Below are 22,119 nucleotides of genomic sequence, written 5' to 3' on the forward strand. Positions count from 1 at the left end.
CTCCTGCTGTTTTTCAGGCCTGGGTATAAGTGACCAAGACCAGAAGTGACCAAGACCAGAACCTGCCTGTAAGGAGCCTGCAGTCTGGCAGCGGTTCTTCTATTTCAGGGAAGAAGGTCTTCTCCCTAAAACATTCCCTGAGGTCCTACTTGCAGCCAGGCTGCCGGGAGGAGCTGAGGACAGCGCCAAATCAGAAGTAAACTCGGGTTGTTTACAGTCTGATGAAGAGAGTTCAGAACCTACTGATCAGACAACCCAAGGCAGCGAGTGAGAAGTCCCCCCAGACCCGAAGTCCGAGAGCCAGGGGTGGGGCGTTGGGAGGAAAGGGCCTTGTGATCATCTGCAGCTTTTGACTTAAGGGCTCTGTCCCAGAAGAGGGAGCACGTGCCGCAGTTACGGGCAGGGACTGTGGACCCAAGGAGCTCTGAGTTCAAATTATGACCATGAGCACGACTTCTGGACAGTTCTTCGCCTATCTCATAGGTTTGCTGTGAGGGCTAAATGAGTTCACACAAATTAAGCACTTGGAGCAGTGGGTGCTTGGGTAGTAAGCGTATGAACGCCAGCCTGTCTTATTAAAATACAGAGTTTGGAGAATTGCTTTACTTAAAAGAATTAAAGGGAAAAAACTCCTACAAGCTCTCGTGCAAACGGCTACCAAACCACCTGCGCCCCAAAAGGCGGACTTGAGAAGGGGCGGGGCAGGGGCGGGGCAGGGGTGGGGACGTGCGCGCCCGCTCCCTGGTCTTGCCCGAGGTTTGACAGTAAAGGGGTCTGGCCGTGCGGTGAAAGGGCCGCAAACACGCGCGGGGTGACGGCTGCCAGTCCACCTGGTCAGTCCTCCCGTTTGCGTGGGCAGCTGGGAAGCACTAGGCGTAGAGGGAAAGGTTTTGAAGGTAATTGGGGAATGCTATTGACCAGGAGTGGGGGTCGCATCGACTGCGGCGCTGACCGTTGGTCATCCGTCCCCGGGGGTGTCGGGTGCAGGTGTGAAGCAGTGTCAGGAAAAATGCGGCCCTTGGACCTGGAGCAGGTGGAAGCCCCGGAGGAGGTGGAAGTGCTGGAGCCCGAGGAGGACTTCGAGCAGTTCCTGCTCCCGGTCATCAACGAGACTGCGGGAGGACATCGCGGCGCTCACGCGGGAGCACGGGAGAGCCTACATGCGGAACCGGAGCAAGTTGTGGGAGATGGACAATATGCTCATCCAGATCAAGACGCAGGTGGAGGCCTCGGAGGAGAGCGCGCTCAATCATCTTCAGAATCCGAACGACGGCGTCGAGGGCAGAGTGACCAAAAGGTGCGAGAAGGCCGAGGAGAAGGCCAAGGAGATCGCGAAGATGGCAGAGATGCTGGTGCAGCTGGTCCGTCGGATAGAGAAAAGCAGTCGTCCTCAGGAGGGTGGGCGGTAAGGCGTCCTGGAGGTGGGACCGGCGGGAACCGGGCCGAGGTTTTAGTAACTGCCACAGGCGCGGTTAAACAGCTTCCTGTGTGATAGTAGTATTCTAGGAGTGAAGCCCTAATCTTATTGCATCAAAACTTGGGCAGTGGGAGCAAAATTGGGCTCAAGAAGAAAAGGAAGGCGTGCTAGTTTGGATGGGTGTTAATAGATACTGTTCTTAGTAGCCTCTCACAACCCTTCTGGTAATTAGAGAAAAATTAAAATAACTTCAGGTTTGTTTTGTGAAACATAAAAGTCGATTCTAACGGGACAGACGCTGGAGAGAGACCTGCCTATCCCTGCGGAGGATGGGAGAAATCAAAGAAAACGTAGGCCATAGGGCAAATGGGGGGAGGGTGAGAACACAGGGAAAGAGATAGAAAAGAGTAAAGCTGTGGGCCATCAGTAGGAATTTCCAATTTTTCTTCGAGGGCAGATGTGTCAGAGAACCTGTCTGAAAGAAGTGGCATTCTTGTGGGTGGTTTTTTTTTGTTTGTTTTTTGTTTTTTTTGGCTTGGTAAATTTCTTCCAGTTGTGCTGTACGTTCCCAGCTGATGGACTCTGGTCAGGATGGGCTGCCACCTCGAGGAAACTGAAACAGCTTGTCATTTTCTTGATTTCATTTTTGTATGTTTTTGACCCCTGTGTAACAGCCTCCCTTAGGGTCAGTGGTTGGTGACCTCCATAGAGGTTCAGATTGTCAAACAGATTTGTCTCCTGGAAAGTAACTTTTGTTTGAGGAATACTCTAATGAGGGATATGGGGCTTAATCAAAAGTTGTCTCGTGGTCACATTTATTTTTATTTTGCCATGTTTTTTAAGTGTTGGGCATTGCCCTGTGTTTTGCTAACACGTGACCTGTTTTTTGAAACTTTGCAACACAAGACTTAGGGTCAGAATCTCCCTGCTTTAGAGGGGCAGGAGGAGGCACTCCTCAGATGTAGCTGGTGAAGAATGTGGGAATGAGACTGCTTTGGAAAGACTGGGAAGACCTAGAGACAGATGGAGATGGAAGTTGGGTCTTTGTGGATTTTAGCTCTGTGAGACAAAGGAGGAGAGCTATGCATTTTGTCTTGTGTGTATTGGGTAACCTGACAGGTGACCCCAAATGACAGAGAAGCTTGACTAGAGAATGTTGGTGTACACTTGACTGTTTAATACCCTCACACATTACAGGCGTTCAGAGCATCGCAACAGAGAGAGGATCTACAAAGAGCCTTGAGAGGTTGGAGAAAGGAAGGTGTCATCAGGGCTCACAGAGTCCTTCCTGGTTGGTCAGGGTTGTGGACCTGACTGGGGTTGAGGTCCAAGTCCAACATGTAATAAGTGTTCATTTGCCTTGAAAAATAAAACCTAAAAAGCCTTAAAAAACTTTCTGTGGGGGAGGGTATAGCTCAAATGGTAGAGTGTGTTAGCACACACAGGTCCTGGGTTCAGTTCCCAGTACCTCCTCTAAAAATAAATAAATAAGTAAACCTACGTGCCACCTGCACCAAAAACAATTTTTCTCTTGTTCCAATGGCCAAAGCCTCTATGTATTAAAGAATCATAAACAAATTTCTTTTGAAATGGGTGTTCTTCCTTGAGTGTCTGACTACACACACACACACACACACACACACGCACATTTATTTGCAGAATGCACAAGTGTGTGTGTGTACTATGTATTTGTCTACAGTGTATACGTATGTTTTCCCCTCAAATAACTCACCGTAGATTGGATTCCTATGTCGTGTTGCATTTCATTTTTTCAGTATCCCAGGGCTTGATTCCGTGTCTCTTTCATGTTCAGAGCCTTAAGAGACTTCTGAATCCTTTTTGCCCACAGCTCTCATGCAGTGTTGTGACAAGCTGATGCCTTACCCCAGGTTGGTGATGAAATGTATTTTAGAGGCATACAAGAGGTTGTCTGTATTTCCTGTTTGTTTTAGCACATTTTTTCCCTCTTACTTATATATCAGTGGAATTGAAGTAACTTCAAAGTCAGGTGGAAAATTTGGATTGGCTCCCGTCCGTAGCTCTGAAAGTCATTCGGCTCCCATGAACCGATCATGCCCACAATCCGTTTGCTCTGAAATCTGAAATTCTGTGTTCCCTTCGAAAAGACCTGGGAAATTCTACATCCGCATGGCTGACTGCGCTTTTTGCAAGTCTCTGCTTAAACGTTACCAGAGGTCTCCCCATGCCACCCTGTTTAAAATAGCCCTGCCATCCCCTATTACTCTCTACCCTCTTTTTTCTTCTCACTTGCTGACATGTGATTATTTACCTGTGTGTGGTCTGACTTCTCTGTGTAAAATCAGCCCCTTGAGGGCAGGGACTTTGTTCACTGCTGAATTCCTAGCACGTAGGCCAGTGCTTGGCTGTCACATGGTTGGTGTTTAATAGTCATTATTAAATGAACAAGTATCAATTAGGTATGTACACTTTATTTACAAGTCATTGTGTCTGCTTATCGAGGCAGATAACTCAAAGTGAAGTTTCCAAGCCAGAAACTTCAGTGTCATTCTTGACACCCCCCTCCTCAGCACTTCGTCCCCATCCTGTCCCTAAAGCACATTGAACTACCTCCAGAATACACCTTGGATTTAGCCACATCCCTCCAGCTACTACAAACCACAAATGTGATAGCGTCCTAACGGGCCTCACTGCGTGCAGTCTTACTCCATTCCTGTTCCCTCTCGGCTAGAGCGAACTGGCCTATGTCAATCCCTTCCTGAAACCCTTTGGAAAACTCACTTTATCACAGGTGTTCTTGTGTATTCATCAATACCATGGAGCTCCTGCATCATTCCAGGCCCTGTTCTAGGCTCTGGGAGACACACCAGGGAATAGACAGTCCTGAAGTTCTGCCTCTTGAGCTGCATTCTAGTGGTGCAGACAGACAGCAGGCAGGATAATCACATAGCACGTTGCCCAGAGGTAAGACAAGTCATGCATTCGACATGGAGTTCGTACATACGTCTGAATGTCTCCGTCTCTCAGAGCTGTCTTGTCCTGGTTTTGCTCTGTCGCTGCCTAGAATTTAAGCCCCCTTCTGGCCTTCTCTCTCAAGTTTGCATCCCCACAATGTTCCATCTTTCCTTTCTTCTGATTGGCCTTCCTGCCATCTCTTTGCAAACTCTTTTAACACCCATTTCAACCAAAGTCTGGCTGTCTTAACCTTTGCAGCCTCAGTTTGGCGGTTCCCCACACACTCATTCACTTCCTGAGTGAAGCCACAAAGAATGTGGACACTTAGGTATGTCCCGGGCTGCAGTTTTGCCAGGTGGTCACCATGCCTAGAGATGTATGTGTGTGTTGGGGGGAAGGGTATAGCTCAGGGGTAGAGCACGTGCTTAGCATGCACAAGGTCCTGGGTTCAATCCCCAGTACCTCCATTAAAAAAAAAAAGAAGAGATGTGTGTGTATACAGTCAGTTCTTGTTATTTGTGGTAGTTATGGTATATAAATGCACCAAACACACTGAATTAGCAAATACTGAATCATTGCCCCTAGGGGAAGTTCAGGTTAGGTCCCTGCCAGCCTCCGGACACATTTTCATCAACCAATCTATTCATAACCTTGTTTTATGTATCTTTTGGTTTAAAAGTGTCTCATTTAACATGCTGACTCGCCCACTTTGAGCTCGTGTCCAGCAGCACCACGACGCGTGCCTCAGTGAAGCTGGTCTAACGTGTTCTCTCCACAAGGCACATCACAGCCTTCTGTGCTTAGGACACTGGACAGCACCTCAGCACTAGGCCTGGGGACCATTATAAACAGTGAAATCACTAACGAAAAACAAAAATGTAGAAAATGTGGCATAAATGGACCATGGAAGGACATCTTTTCATGATGTGAGAGCCGACACAAGGGGCACGGTGTCGCCTTGTTTGATCCCCACCGGGAACGTGCTGTCACATGACTCATGTGTGTGCCTCTCTGCATGTCTGTGAATGACTAGAAATGCAAATGAGGACAGACAGACAGACACACACACACACTGGTGTAGGTGTCCTGTTAGAGGAGTGGGGATCCATGGTGGCCCAGATCAGGGCTCAGAGCCAGGCTGGTGGAGGGGGCGTCCCACAGAGGGCCGCCTGGCATGGGAGTCAGAGCCCTCTGAGCAGGGCGAGAGGACGAATAAGACAGACTTGCCACCTATCAAGATGCTTAAGTGATGAATTCCCCAAACAAACAGGGATACAGGTGTTGAATGGCCAAAATGAATGACAAGTCGTCATTGCACAGTAATTGTGAAGGCAGATACTGACTAAATGTGGCTTAAGCAATATGGCTTTTAGCCCCCGTGACTTGGTGTGCTCAGCCAGAAGTTCACCAGGGCACGGTGGTCCCAGCGCCCACAGCACCTGACATTCCGGAGAAGGTGAAAATGCACCACCCTCGCGGGTAACTCAGGGACAGAGCTCAGCCAGGGAGCAATTCTGCAAATCAGCAGCAGGGGGCGCAGGCAGGTACCCCGAGGGCCAGGAGCGCCTGCTGCTCAGGTGGCCTCTTCTGCGGGAAACAGTCACAAAAGTGGTAGGTTCACCTGAGAAATGGCTGCTGCTTGTTTTCCCAAGTGAGATAGTGGAGATAGTGACTCGGGTGAAATTTTATATATATATATATATATATATATATATTTTAAAATCTGGTAGCAACCTGAATGTCCATGGCCAGATGAATGGCTAAGCAAAGTGAGGTCTGCCCATACAGTGGAAGGTTATTCAGCCTTGAAAAGGAAGGAATCCTGACACGTGCAACAACATGGATGAACTTGAAAGACATTCTGAGTGAAGTAAGCCAGTCACAAAAAGACAAATCCTGTGTGATTCCACTTACGTGAGGTCCCTAGAGTCGTCAAATCCCAAGAGGCAGAAAGTAGGCCAGCAGGTGCTGGGGCGGGGGCGCTGCTGTCGAATGGGCACAGAAGCTCAGTTTTACAAGATGAAAAGCTTTGGAGACTGGTTGCACGACAGTATGAATGTGCTTACTTGCACTGAACTCTGCTCTTAGAAATGGTTAAGATGGCAAATTTCATGTTTTTTTTTTTCCTAAACCACAATAAAAATTCTCCTTTGAGCTAGTAATTCTAGATTCAAAATGGAATCCATCTTTGGGAAATTATCTGAGCTTAAGACCAAGTTTTGTGCATGGAAATATTAATTGTAGCATCCTTTTAAAAGCAAAGATAGGAAGAACTGTATCTTTACTGAAGAGCGCATGCTGGGACACTCATTGCCATCAAGTCCTCGCAGCCGTTCCAACATGCTGAGACAGCACTACCGGGTGGCATTCAGGTCAACACGGGGATCTCTTCTGCAGTGAGAGAAGGGAACACCGGCTGTCCACCCAGACTGAGAAGCCACCTGCTTTTAGACTTGACTTTTACCACCTTTTCTTCTTGGGCCAAGAATCATGGTATTGCAGAAATAATGGTTTAAAAAAAAAAGACCCCTCCTGGAAACACCAGTGCTGGTTGGACCCGGCTTTTGCTTCATGAGGACCTGGGTGCCAGGTACCCGCCTCCCCCCTGGGGAGCTGTGAACTCCAGAGAGGTGACTGTGGACTTCCCCGGTTGGAACGGGGACCTTCTGCATCCTGCTCAGAGGGCCCTGAACAGAACTGGGAGGCAGGGATCTGTTCTCCCAACCAGACATGATTCTCCCGGTTAGAGGAGGGGCGCAGTCAGGATGGGATAAGAAGATTCCAGGGCAACCGGACAGCTCTGGGAACGGCACTTTCTAGAAAAAGAATCTTCTTCCAAGCAGGACATTTTGATGGAGATCATCCTGTGAGGTGAAAGACCGGCGAAGATGGGCCTGTTGTCACCTGAAGAGAGGCTGGGAATTGGGAGGACCAGTCAGAGAAGCCCCCAGAAAGACACGCGAAGGAAGTGCCGCGCAACTGTTTTCATTCTCAAGGAGTCTGGGTTCTTGGTTGGGAAGCACAGAAACCTACTCTGGGTGATGGCTCAGAAGAGTCCACTCCTTTAAGATACTGAGTAGTTCAGATTTGCCAAGAGACCTGGAGAGCTAGGTTCAGGGCACTGTGGCTGGAAACCTCTCCAAGACCAGACTGCAAAACCCGTGTGGTCCGCGCCCTTGGTGCACTCGCCTGACCCCACGTCTGGGGGAGGACGGAGTCTGCCCGGACCCCAGCTGCAAAGCGGGCCTGGGAGCAAGGGCTTCTGTCTGGTGTCAGCAGCAGCTTCTGTAGGCCCTGCCTCCCCCCGGTACTAAGAAGCTGGGTGATTTGTCATTCGCAGGTTGGGATGGTGACTCATTTGTGAAACAGCAAGAAAGGAGAAAAAGCAGTTTCCACTCTGGTCCACACTTTTGGCTCCCCCATGCTGTATTAACCTGACTTCTCATGCTTTGCTGCAATGTGTGTACCTGCTCCTACCTAACCTAGCGCAGCCCTCCCTCTTGCAAAAACACGTGCTGTCCTTTCCCCAGCGAGGCATCAACCAGAGCCTCAGATCACCGTGTCCATCTCCAAGCTCAGGGTCTCTCAGCGATGCCCACTGATGCTCTGGTGGAAAACATCTTCAGACATTAAGAAGAGGCTTCCACTGCTGGGTATTAAAAAAAAAATGATAGGAGTCTCAAAACCGGATTAAATTATTGACTTAATACCCAAGACCTCACCTGAGTCACTGGCTATAAACATCAGTGACGTGGGCGCTTGTTTACTGGTGATTCTCATCCTCACTTGTAATTCATTTCTTCTCTGTCATTGTGTTTTATGGTCTTGGCGGCAAAAAAAAAAAAAAAAGTATCATTAAAAAGACGTTACTTAAAGAAACATGTTTGGAGAGACGTACGGGCCAGGGTTTGATGAGAGGCTGCCTGACTGACTGGATGTTGGTCCCACCATCCTCCTGTGGGTCCAGCACAGGGTGGCGCTCACTTTGTGCTGATGACTAAACAAAAGCTGGGGCTGTGCTTCCGGCTGGCACGCGGCGGGCACTTGGGCAATGGCCTGTGAATGGACTCTGGGTCGTTTTCATCTCCATCTCTCAGGTGGGCAGGCAGTGAACATTTAGTGGCAACTTAATGGGTTATCTCTTGTGTATGTATGTGTGTTGTGTGGGTGGGGGAGGGGAGCTGAGATTTAAGGAAATAATCAGTTTCTCTGAGACCAGCATCATTTCATGAGCACCGTATTAATCAGAAGGCCATCAGCAGGCTCAGCCCAGGAGAAAAATTATCAACAAGGGCCTTCTGGAAGCCAGGGGCCTGCTCCCTGATCCTGCCTGGGTCCCCTTGAGGAATCTGGGCCCACAGGACATCAGTTGAATCCTCCCTACTCCAAGTGCTTGTGCCCAGCTGTTGTGATTGCAGCCACTAACGCTATGAACTTGCTGAAGTCCCCCTTGGGGTCTTCATCGGCGTCCAGGTCCTTGTGAAGGTTGCCCACAGCACCCCTGTCCCCTTCAGTCTAGAGGAGACACCCAGGATCAGTGACAAGCATGCCTGTGCGGGGCCCTGGCCTCAGGCATGCACTGCTGCGCAGCAGGGGGACAGAAGAGCAAGCTTGTGCCACTCTGCTGTCACACGGGCAGTGGTGCTAGGACCCTTGAAAGAACACTCGGACTCTGAGAGGTTGTGAGCAGCCCTCACATATGTGATGTCACAGGAACTAACTTACAGTTTTTTTTTAAGGCCAAACTTGAATTGTGTTATACTGTGCAGGAGGGAGTATGTATTTTACTTTTATATTTGAAGGAGATTGTCTTTGTATCGTATAATGTGCTTTAAAAATGGTGATTATTCCCTGGAAATGCACCCACTCAACCCTCCATCCTTAGTGTGCCACTCGCTTTGTGGATGTTACTTTATTAAAATTCTTCGCTTTACATTTACTGAGCACTCATCTCCTGCCGTCACCAAGCTAGCTGCTTTACATAAGCCTCTAATCCTCACTGACCACCAGGCAAGGAAAATGCATCACCCCAGGTTAAGGATGAAGAAAAGGAGGCCCAGAAGGCCAAAGGGGCCTGCCTGAGATGCACGGAGAGGGGTTGAGACCTGGCCTGAGGGGACAGAGTTCCTGCTCTCCCCGTTGCTCAGGCACCCAGCTCAGCCCCCAAAGCCCTGGGTCTTCTTTGGCCCCAGTGGGGCCTGGGAGAGCCTGCTCACGTGACAGTCAGTGGGTGAGCACTGTCCTCGCTGGGGGACTGAGCACCGCCACGGTTCATATCCGAAAAGCAGCAACAGGGGGCGCCGACAACCCAGCCCTGGAACTGACAAATTCACTACTAGGCAAACAGTGGTGTGTAAGCGAGGCTCCTGAAGTCTGTAGCTGGACAGCCACCAGCACTGCTGAAACTCTGACGGTGCCAGGCGCTGGGCTGGGCGTCGGGGAGACGGCCACGAGGCTGTGGGCACCGCTGAGCCTCCCGTGTCTCCAGCTCCGCGGCTTCAGCACCAGCAGGAGGCCCTGGCTTGCTGAAGGGCCTGCGCCCTCTACTTTTAGGTGATTCTGACGTCACCCAAGTTTGAGAGTCCCTGGCTCATCTATTGGTTCTCAAAATGTGTTCTTGGGACTCCTGCATGGGGTGGGGTGGTCACTGAGCACCGGAGTTTGACAATGCATGCTATTGTGAATGAAAAATATTGCCAGCCATATCAGTAAACAAAGAATGCTGTGGCCATCAAGTCAGCAGCCGCTACTGCCACCCTCGACTGTGAACGGAGGGAACTGAGGACGCGGACAAGCAGGCAGCCTGGCTTCTGCAGCCACCCTCAACGGTGTCCCCTGTGGGAACTCAGGGTGGGAAAGAATGGGAGCCTGGCCCTGGATAGGCAGGTGCACGTCAAAGGAATGATTTCGGTGAGCCCAGCCCTTTGCACCTTCCCATACATAGAAAAGCACTAAATTCTTTGACTTGAGATGTCTGGTTTTCCTTAATCAACAGTAATTTTTTGATGTTTCGACTACCCGGTCTTTGTTGTAAAAACTCTTATGTATCTTGACTCCTCCCCTACCTCTTTGCAGCAGTCTCTTAGAGCGAAGTAAATGGGAGAAGTGGTACAGGTCAAAAGTGGGTAAAAATAAACCCAAATATATCAGCAATTACAATAAATGTATTACTAGAAATAGAAGGTCCCTGCATAATGATGTTTTAATTCAACAGGAAGAGAGTACATCTCTAAACCTGTATGCACTTCACCACATAGCTTCCCACTGTGTGAACCCAAACCCTGACAGACCTACAAGAGAGACGGACAAACCCTCCGTTAGAGCAGGTGGTGACTGCGCCGCCTTTCTCTAGGTGACTGGTGGCTCAGGCAGGTAGGAGGAATTGGGAGTCAGCAGGGGTGATTTAAGGGACCACATTAAGGAGCACTTCATTCATTCTTCTCAGTCTCAGCATATCTGCAACCATGACTGTGAGAGGTAAGGGACGTGGGTGAATTGGGTATGATTTACAGGACACTGAATAAATGGTGAGAATGATTGTGTACCCTGACCCAAGTTCAGGATACCTTTAACTAATCAAGAATTATGTCATGGGTATTCCCAGATGACCACGGGGAGGATCAGAGATCAATTTCATGTGTCCCATAGTCTTTCTCCAGTTGGAGAGAATGTTTCAGGGCCTCCCTGGAACCCAGGCATCTTTGCCGCCTAATGACTCCTAGTCCAAATACAGAACCTCACTGGAAGTCCCAGTGTGGTCGGACCTTAAAATTAAATTCCAGAAGGCCACAAAAGGGCTGGAGACACCTGGCCTCAAAGCTCTGCACCAGGAGATGGCTGGTTACTTGACAGGAATCCTGGACAAATGGAATGCCGAGGCCCCAAGGAATCTCAAAGACAAGACAGTGCAAATCCACATTTTACAGTGGTACAGGAAGAGACTTGCCCAAGGTGACAGATGGAGCAAGGGGCAGGGTCAGGAGTGGAACGAGCCCTGCGACCCCAGCCCGTGCCTCCTGCGCCATCCACTGTCTGTTGTATTGTCAGCTCTTCCCCGAGCTTCCTCCCTTCCTCTGGGCTCAGACACTGGATACTGCCCTTGGGTCCCAAGGTGCACATTTCATGTACTTGGTTGTCCCCAGTTTACCCTCATGGTGCCCCAAACCCCAAATGCCTTCATCCAAGGGGTTAGCTTAGCTGAGGAAACACCCAGATGCAGAGGCCTCAGCAGTTCTGTACTGAGAGGATGGGGCCATAAGGGTTGGAACCCCACGTAGCCTCTTCTCCCACTCGCCACCTCCATGTAGAACTGATCACCTAACACAAGGTCTGTGATTCCTCCAGGGAGCCCTCCCCACTGCCCGGCTGGGTTACATAAGCCCTCGTGCCCTCTAACCCCCAGCACTTCTCACCCAACAGGTGCGGTCCGTTAAACTGCTCGTCTCACCCACTAGGGGAACAAGCCCTTTGAAGGCAGCAGCTGTGGTAAAGTTGGGGCTACAAGGTTTAGCCAGGGTGGAGCACATATCAGCTCATCGATACATATTCAAGTGCATGAATGAATGGGTCAATGACTCTCCAGGGAGCCAACTGTTCTTTGGTGTCCCTAGGACCTAGTACATTGCCAGCAAAATATCTGCTGAATATATAAATGAACAAATGAATAAGCAAATCCACTCTATGAAATCAGCTGGTCGGGGTCTGCTGGAGGACACCTGGAACCTGGGACACGGGCAGGAGGAGGGACCCGGGCTCCCTGATCCCACCCAGCCCCCAGGGACTCTCACACTTCTCGGACTAGACATGGTCCTTCACGGATTGTTCCTGCAACATCCTAGAGGCCCGCAACTCAGTTGGCGCTTGTGGCTGCATCCCTCTACAGAGTGCTCTGCACTGGGGGCTTTTATTTTGAAAACGGCGAAGACCTGGGTGCTGAGAAGGGGCAGATGGCACGCCAGGGGCCAGTGGATGTTGTGCCAGGAGCTCTGGCACCAGTCAGTTCAACACTCCCGGGCAAGTCCCTGAGAGCTTCTTCAGCCCAGGTTGCCTCCCCTGAGCAATGAGGATAATAAAGATCTCTGAAACTTGCGAAAATGAGGCAAGGTATGTTAGTATCTGATCCCACGTAGATTTGCACAACACAGACCTGTTTTCTTCTCATTTCCACACAGCCGACACCCTGGCACGGCCGGGAGCTGCAGGGGCTCAGCCGTGGGTAACAGCAGAGACAGGATCAGTGCTGTTTTCACTTGGGCCCCTTGAGTGGCCTTAGAATTTGACTTATTCCAGCACATCTGTATCCTAGAGACTGATTTTCCTCTTCATGAGTTTGCTGAAAGCAAAAGTAACCATCCCAGGTACCATTTATCTAAAAAGGGAAATGTATTTCTTTGAACTAAAAGCATGTTTGCCTAAAAGACACCATACTCAAAGAGAGGGGCTCACAAAGAATACCCGTATTTCCACCTCCTGCCCTTCTCCATTTGACACTGCTGCACAGTCACCCACCGTCTGGCCAGGAAAGGGACCCTGAGGCTAGGGGTCCGAGAGAGGGGATGTGCAGACCCTCAGTCCTGGCAACCCCAGCCCTGTCTGGCTGCATTCACAATGGTCTGGGCTGTTATCCACTGGTTAAGCCACTGGCAGAAGATACAATCACCCTTCTAAAAGCCAAGGACGACAGACTTGGGGGCCGGGCTGGATCTGAAATTGTCTGCTGCAATTCCAATCCTGACAGACGTCATAAGCAGGCAAAGGAAGTTAAGGCAGGGAGGCGGTAGGTCAGGCCCCATTTCCCTTCTGCAATTATAGCCGTGATACCTCCAAATTCACAGCCTTGTCTGTCCATTTCCCAGGGGTTCAGATGCACCTTAAGTTTGAACAGCACTGCTCCAGGGGCCCAGGGCAGAGCCATAAGCAGCCCGAAGTGTGAAACTTCTTTAGTGAGTGGCATGTCGTTTAGTGAAAGTTACAAAAATATTTTTCTTTCAAACATGCAAGTAAGTAACTATTCAGAATGTACCAGAGTATCTCTTGGCAGTGGGTACAGCCCAGAACACAAAGGCCCCAGGTGGAGAAGCCTGGACACACAGGATCAAGTTTAAACTCTTCAGAGTCACACGAAGACCTCCGCAACCACGCTTCCTACTCCCTCATCAGCTCCCTGCACTCTCCAAACACCCCAAACCCTCTCTGCTATGCCACACTTCTCCCTGTGGATGGACCCTGGGCCAGTTCTGGATCCTGAGTGCCTGGGCAGCTGTGCTCACACTCCCAGGCCCAGACCAAGAGTCCTTGGTCTGGAAAACTTTCTTCCTCAAACTCCCTGAGCTCAGCTGACTCCCTCCACAGTGCTTCTACCACAGCATGAACACAGGGTACCCATATCTTTTTGACTGCCTACAGCAGGACTGGTTTACATTTATGATCCCAAACTTATCAGGCACTGTTCTAAGCTTCTTATGAACATCAGGTCCAAGTGTGCAAGCACTTCATTCCCTGACGGACCCCAGCACCTGCAGGCACTCAATTTATGTGTCAAATCAAAGACCAGCACTGGGGATACTGTATTGTAATTATGGTTCATGGACCTGTCTCAACCTACAAGGTTGCTTCTCCTGGAAATTCCTAATGCCCAGCAGTGTCTGGAGAGGCACATGGTCACAGTGAATGTTAACTGACTGAATGAACTTCAGCTCCCTGAAGGCAGGGGCCAGACCAAATGCTTTCATGAGGTCCCTTCCTGTTCCCCACACTTGTTACAGCCCCTGTAGATCAAACCTTCCTCTGGGCTACAGGCTTCTGAACACTTTTCCTAAATCAAAAGTGTCTGACCTCCTTTTGACAATGACAACAACAAACGAGAAATTTTCATTCTGGAAAAAGTTTATTTATCTCACCTTTTATTGGCCAACTCAGTGGCTTTGGTCATTTGCACAAAGATTCTAAAAACAGGCTTTCAGCATTTGTGTTTCTAAGCAAATGAACTTTATCATAACAAGCTAGAGCTCTGAACCCATTCCCTGTGGGGTCTGCTCTGACGACCGAGGCTGGACATCATCTAAACCTGGAAGATGCCTCCTACTCTCGGGCTGAGGCCTACCACGGCCAGCTCCGCGCTATCCTCCCAACTCTGCCGGGCCTCTGCAGAGGTCATGTGCATCTGTGGCAAGAAGCCCCTAAGCCCACAACTACAGTATGTGGAAACATTTTACCCCAAGTCAGCAAATCCATGTAGTACCTAGAACTCATGCCCTCTTCCAGGTTACTCACCAGACAGGTCACGTGATGTGCATCAGTTAACATGCCACGGAAAAATTGTAATTCTGAAAAAACAAAGAAAACCAAAAGAACACAGCTCCCTCCGTTGATGAGATGAAATACAAAATCTGAACACCCGCACACCACCACTCTCCATGCCCAGCAGCCCTCTGGGCCTTCTCAATCCTGTCCAAAGAAGAGGCATCCACACCCTTGACTGGGGTTTGGGTTCTTGCTTCAGCAGCTGCAGCCAAATAGGGTCTCCTTTCTCGCATAACTTTTACTTCCAGCTCCTTTCATGGGTCCCAAATTCCAGGAAGCATTAAAAAACATGCAAAGTACAAGAAAGATACTTTCAAACTTTAAAAATAAAATAAAATCACAGTACAAAAATATGACCACACAGCAGCTTACACTCTAGGCCCTATTCCTTTATGTAAGAGCGTTTAATTAAAAGCTGTCTTTTCCAACCTGAATGCACCTAATCATCAAGGTTCACCTATGACGGATATAATACTGAAATCATCTACCACACTGGTACTGGAGATTTGGCGTTTAACACGGTGAAAACGCAAATAGAAAAGGTGGGGAGAGAAAAAGAAAGGCTCTCTTGGTTTCAGCCTCACCAAGCAGTCAGTCCTCCTTAGCAGCTGAATAGAGTCCCTCAGCGGATAACCTAGAGGACAAGGGGCGAAATTCATCACAACGTTAATTCTAAGACTCTCTTATCACTAAGGCAAACAACTCCGACCACCCAAGCAAAATGCTCTGAGGTCATCTGACACCGGGCCGTTTCATCACAGTATTTGCAAGTTTTCTTCTCGCACTACTGTAACGAGCCCCCTCTTCTTTTTTTGGCCCGATGGCCTAGGTTTTCACCCTAGTGACTGATCTGGTCCGCATCCTGCAGACATTTTAGTGGGAAGTGGTCTCTACGTTTCACAACGACACAGCAAATCATTTTCTTCTAATCAGCAACATTAAAAAATAACACGCTACCTAAGGGAAAAGCTTGGCACGGTCCCACCCTCATTGCCCCCGCCGCCTCCCGCCGCTCAGGGCGGACGCGGCCTTGCGGCGCGGGGCGTTACGGCGAGCCCGCCTCCCCGCCGCTCCCGCGTCCGTCGGTAACACGCGCAGCCGTGGATCTGCTGGTGCAGCTCCGCCATCCTCCTCCCTATCAGCGCAGCCTCCACCGCCTTCCTCTCCGCCTCCTCGCACAGCTTCGTCACCCTCCCCTCCGCCTCGGCGCCGGCCTGTGGGCGGGGTCCAGGGCCTGCTCCTCGCTGGCGACCGCGCCCTGCAGGCTCCCGCTGCCCCCCAGCCTCCGGCCGCCCCAAGGTGCGCGCACGTGCTCGCGCTCGAGGGCGGCGGCGGCCCGGCGGTGGGCGGGCAGCGCGGGGCTCGGGAGCCTCTCCCAGTGGTCGTTGGCCGCCCGCGCCCCGGCCCGGGGGACCGGCCGGCCGGCTGCTACTGCCTGGCGCGGGGCTCGGCGGAAGCGCTGCTGTGGCGAGCAACAGGTTCTTGAGTTTTGTTCGCAGGCTTCTTAATAAACATCTGCTTTTTGCCTTAAAGCCACGAAAGCCACACCCAAAGTGGCCCCCAGCCGCCGACCGGCGCTCTGCCGCTTCGCGGCCCCTTTCACGACACGCCGGGACCCCTTTACGGCCGTGCCCCCAGTGGGGCCCCTGAGTAGGCGCGTGCTGGCGGGGCGCCTGGGTCTCAGGCCGCGTGCGGCGGGCGTGCGTTAGCGACGCGCCTTCCCCTTCCCAGTCGCGCCCTTCCCTTGCCGTCGCGTCTTCAGGGCATGGGTTTTAACACCGAGTTTCAAAAGTGGGTTTTCTACACCAGAAATGCAGAGTTACACCAAACACCAGGGCCGCGAAGGCCCCGGCTGCCCTTCCCTTCCTCCCCTTGAGGTGGGAAGCCCCATAAAAAAGACCCGCAAGACCCCCAGGAAGGGCCACTACTCTCCTGCCAGCATCATCTGGTTCCCTGGCCCAGCAACTTCATTTCACTTTTTGCCTCTGAGAGGCTTACTTCTAGGAAAGTGGAATTTACCCCTTAAAGTCTATTGGCTCCCTGAGCGAACTCCTGATTGGTCCATTTGTAGTGCTTCATTTGCATGGAGCTCACTCCTGATTGGTTGTTTCTCTCACTCCTGGTTGGTCCACTTCACTCACTCCTGATTGGTCCATTTCCCTCTCTCCTGATTGGTCCACTTCTACAACGCTTGTTCCTAATTAGTCACCTTTGTTATACCTTGTTTACATGTTACAAAATGTTGCAAAGTCTGAACTGGTAGCCTATAAAAGCCTATGTAACCCTATAGACAGGGGCCAGAGTTTGGAGTGTTAAGTCACTTGGGCCTTCTGGTGTAATAAACCTGAGTTCGCCAACTCTCCAACTGCTGCTTGGTCTCTCGCCCAGATTCAGGTTGCTGTCACAACTGAGCTGTCACACGCTTTTCTGCAACATCCTCACTGAACTCAAGTCAAGGGCATGGTTGAGTTGGAGCCGCCTGGCCAAGAGTGGGTCCTCAGGAGAACTGTACTTAAGTGGAATCTGTACCAAAGTGTATTGTCTGTGAAGAGAGTTCTTGGAGGGTGCAATCCTCATCTTCAGTTCTGTCCATAGTCTCACCCTAGGCCCAGCAGGGGCTCAGTAAATTTTGGTTTATCCTAACATGTACTATCTGGAAGGGACAAATGAATAAGTTTTATGTCCTAGCCCTGTGGTTCTCTCCCATCCCAACACTAACAGTAAAGATTGGGGGTTTGGGGTTGGCAGGGGTGAGGAGGCGGGATCCTGCTTGCACAAGTGCTCAGGACTCTTGGGCCTCAGTTTTCCAGTAGATCATGTAAAGAAAAAAACGTTGCCTGCCACTGCAGTTTTACCAGGATAAAACCATCAGCCACTGTGGTTGCCTCCTCACAGTTCACTCAGGTGAGGAATAAAGGATAGAAACACAGGAAGCATTTTGTGCTTTGGATATACTAGCTCCTAGCTGGTTAAGATACACATCTAAGGAAAAATTTCAGCCCCCTCAGATTTCTTGCATATTGCCACACATAGAAAAGCACTAAAACCATTAACTTGAGATGTTCTTTGCGATTAGTCTTTTGATGTTTGAAACGTGTTTTTTTTTTTTTCCCCCAGAAAAAAATTTTGTATGTGTTAGGGGACTGGGCTGGCTGGTGTGCCTGCAGGTAAAAAAATTTACTAGAGACAAAAAAAAGTTTAATAAAGATCAGACAACGGTGGGCCACACAGGCAAGAGATGTCTGTGTGAGCCTGGAGGGTTGGTTGTTGGGGTCTTTTATAAGGTAGGGTCACAAGGTTCCTGATCAGCTTGTGCACAAGTCTCTGATTGGCTGCAGGTGAGGTAAGAAGTTTAGGGTCAGTGAAGGGCAGTGGGATTTATGACTCTGATAAAATGAGCTGAAACAAACCAGCCTGAGCTATTGTGAGATTAGGCATGACCTGGGGCTATTAGTTCGTTAGGGCAAACACGCCCAGTAAAGAATGTACTGTATCTGTTCAGGGATCACAGGCAGACATCTGAGAGCCCAGGAATAGAGGGGGGTCATTGGACTTTGAAAGTGGCAAGTGGGCCCCACTGTTTTTATTCTGGCTCCTCCCTTGCCTCTTCAGAGCAGTTCCTCAGAACTATCTGAGAGGCTGTTTCCTGGGCTATAGTTCTCAGTAACAAACTGAATAAAGTTCAACCCACAACTTTTACATTGTGCATTTTTCTTTCAGTTGACAATCAAATGGAGTCAGTAGTCCTATGGCAGGATACCCATCAGAGCCACTGAGAGGATTAAGTGAGAAAATGGGTGCAAAAGTGCATTGTAAACTTGCAAAAGCACCAAGCGGATGCAAGTAGTAGTATTATTAGACTGCATAATCTGGTGGTTGAGGGAAAAGTGTTGGCATTAGACCGATCTGGGATTTGGGTTGTAGCTCCACTACTTGCTGGCTGGGAAATTTTGGGCAAATTAGATAACAGCCGGAAGATAGCTCTCTGTGCCTCAGTGTCCCCACCTGTACCTAGTGAGGTTGGGCACCAAGACCTCTAGGGAGGTGCAGAAGGCAGAGTGGCCCCCAAAGATGTCCGTGTCCTGATCCCAAGAAACTGAGATTATATTGTGAACTACGTATTTTGTAATTATGAATATATTACATGATAAAAGGGACTTTGACGATGCAAACAAAGTTAAGGGTCATAAAATAAGGAGTTTTGCCTGGATCATCCAAGTGGGCTCAATCTCTGCCCTTTAAAGCAAAGAATGTTCTTGGGCTGGATTTAGAAAAATGGGGTAGAAAAGGAAAGCAGGAGGGAATCAGAGATATTCCAAGCATGAGATAATCGAATGTGCTGATGCTGGTTCTGAGATGTAAGGGGGTTTGGACTCTAGCTTCACAACTTGTTGTCTGAGAGATTTTGGACAAATCTAAAGCATGAGAAGGATCTGAGGTACCATGGCTGGGTCTGAGATGAAGGCAGCCATGTGCAAGGTGTCAACCAAAATAAATAGTGCAGGAGGCTGCAAATAAGAAAAGAGTGTATTTGGGATCTTAGGAATTGCAATTTGGAAGACACAGATTCAGGGTAACCATGAAAGAGTGTTCTGAGGAAGAGAAAGAGTCAGGGGCTTATAAACACAAAGAGCCATGAGATTGTTAAAAATTGCCTGGCAAGAACTGTGACTGACTCTGACCTGAGTCAGAAAGTACTTATCCTTAAGGAAGTCACAAGTTGTTTTAGAGTGGGGGCCCGATAAGTAGATACACTGTCAAAGGTTATTTTAGGGCAAGTTTCCGATAAGCATCTTGAGTTTCTGGCAGGGATTCTGGATGACTTCATCAGATCAAAAAGTCAGATTTCACCCTCAGAGATGAGTGTAAGTCACACTCCTTTAATAGCCTTTGGCTCCACTCCAGAGAGCTCTCAGCAATACTTACTCCCTTTTGATCGAGATCTTTCTTTAGAAAGCATTGATAACCAATCATTTGGTTACTTGGCGTTGGTATCAACAGCCTCAGTGCTGGGAAGGCTCATCCCCAGAGTCACGTTCCATGGAGGAGGGAAGGAGGCGGTTGTGTGAGAGGTGTATCTTTAGAGAACTTGTGGCCACAAGTGAACAACAAAGAGCCACTTTAGGAAGCGAATCTTAGGCAGTCTTCAAAATAGGCATGGATCCTTATCAGGAAGAATCTCATACTGGTGGTTAATCACTTCCAGACATTGAATTGTCGTTACTCCCAGTTCAGTAATATGATCTGAAAGTTTATCAGAAACATGGACTCTAGAGTAAGACAGAGTCTTTCCATGAATCTTAAGATAAACCATATTTATAAAAGCATTGGAATAAAATAATAAATGTCTAGAAATGACAAAGGACTTAAAAACGCCCATTATTGAAGATCTGAGAGTTTAAAAAGGACCGGAGAGAGGGCTCTAGGCACTGGGGGTGGCCCTCAGCCAGCAGCCAGCAAGGGCTTGGGGACTTCAGTCCTGCATCCCCAAAGAACCGGACTCTGCCAGCACTCTGGAGGAGCCTGTAAGCAGGTTCTTCCCAGAGCTTCCTGATAAGAGGCCAGTCAGCTAACACCTTGCTTTCGGCCTTGTCAGACCCAAAGCAAAGCAGACTGCTAAGCCAGTTTGGACTTCTGCCCTTCAGAACTGCGGGAATACATTGTGTCACTTTGAGCTGCTAAATTTGTGGTAATTTCTTACAGCAGCAATAGAAAACTAGTGCAGGAGGGGTCGGGTTGAAAGTGGGGCTTGAAGTTTAGTCTGCAGAACATTTGTATATAGTTAGAAGAAAGTTGGTCGTGAACCTAAGGATGGGGGAACGTGAATAAAGCTCCCCCCACGCCTTGCCTCAGCCTTATTCTCCTCTGACCTGTGTGTTCCTACATTTTGGATTCTCTCTCTCCCTCCCTCCCTCTCTCAGTTCTCCTCCTCTTTTTTTTTTTTTTTTTTTTTTTTTTGCTAAGATGTGTGTTGCAATCTTCCAACTGAGATTTGACTACATTTTTTTTTTCAAAATAGACTTTAGTTTTTAGAAAACTTTTAGGTTTACAGAAAAGTTAAATAGATAGTAGAGAGTATGTGCTTCCACTTTCCACTTTGATTAAGGCTTCTTTGATAAACACAAAACTTTAGTTTAAGAAAGTTTTAAAAACTATGGTAAAATATGCATAATAGAAAATCTACCATTTTAACCATTTAAAAGTGTACAGTTTAGCAGCTTTAAGTACATTCATACTGTTGTGCAACCATTACCACCATCTGTCTCCGGAAATTTTTCATCTTTCCAAATGGAAACTCTGTACCTATCAACCAATAAGACCCCATTCCCCTCTCCCACAACCACTGGAAGCCACCATTCTACTTTCTGTGCCTATGAATTTGAATGCTCTAGCCTAAAAAAAAATTGAGATGAAATTCATGTAACATGCAATTAACCACTTTAAAGTGTACAATTCAGGGACATTTAGAGATGTGACCACCAGCTCTCTAGTTTTAAAACTTATTCATCAACCCATAAACACACCCATTACCCTTCTCTACTCTGAAGTCATAAAAATGTTCCTTCAGTATTTTCTTCTAAATTATTTAGCATGTGATTTTTCTTATTATGGGTAATCCATCTGGAAATGGAGTTTGGGGCAGGAATCTAATCGCAATTTTCCTCACATGTACAGCTAGTTATCCTAGCCCTGCTTACTGAATATTTTATCCATTCCCTTTGGTCTGCAAAGTAACATCTGTCATGTGTCAAGTCTCCATTTTTGCTTGTGTTTATATTTGTTCCATTGGTCTGTATCTCTGAGCTATGATTAAATTGACAATGACTAAATTAGCTTTATAGTAAGTATTAATATCTGGTTACATATGGCAATTTCCCTTCCTGGTTCTTTTTCTTTAGAAATGTCCTGGCTTTTCTGCTTGTTCATCTAAAATTTGAATCAGTTTTTAAATTTTGACCCAAACAATCAAACAGACTCACCTAATGAAATTTTTATTGGGATTGAATTGACTCGTTGGCCCAATTTGGAAGAATTACAATACTAATTCTGTCAATCTGTTGGTAGTTGTTCCTTAATGTATTTTAATACAATTTTATGCATGAAGGTTTTACATTCATTTTGTTAAAAATTTCCTAGTTACCATTTGTACTGGACTGAATAGTGATCTCCAAATATATATCCACTCTGACCCTCAGAATATGACCTTACTGAAAATAGGTTTTTGCACAAAGGAAACCATAAGCAAAACAAAGCGACAACCTATGGAATGGAGAAAATATTTGCAAAAGATAAGACTGACAAGGGCTTGATTTCCAGAATATATAAACAGCTCATACAACTTAATGAGAAAAAAAAAATAACCCAATCCAAAAATGGGCAGAAGACCTAAACAAGCAATTCTCCAGTGAAGACATATGAATGGCAAACAGGCACATGAGAAAATGCTCAGTATCACTAATTATCAG

At 48.3% G+C, this 22,119-nt stretch overlaps 1 protein-coding gene across 1 annotated transcript; it reads left to right on the top strand.

Moving 5' to 3' along the window:
* The first annotated feature begins 1,009 nt into the window (after positions 1 to 1,009).
* LOC102517659 (MORF4 family-associated protein 1) lies at positions 1,010 to 19,249 on the top strand. The gene is given in 3 exon segments (XM_032495572.1): positions 1,010 to 1,111; positions 1,113 to 1,398; positions 19,173 to 19,249. Coding segments are annotated over 3 exon segments (465 nt in total).
* Positions 19,250 to 22,119: the final 2,870 nt, after the last annotated feature.

Source organism: Camelus ferus, chromosome 2, assembly GCF_009834535.1.
Source record: "Camelus ferus isolate YT-003-E chromosome 2, BCGSAC_Cfer_1.0, whole genome shotgun sequence".
NCBI classification, from domain to species: domain Eukaryota; kingdom Metazoa; phylum Chordata; class Mammalia; order Artiodactyla; family Camelidae; genus Camelus; species Camelus ferus.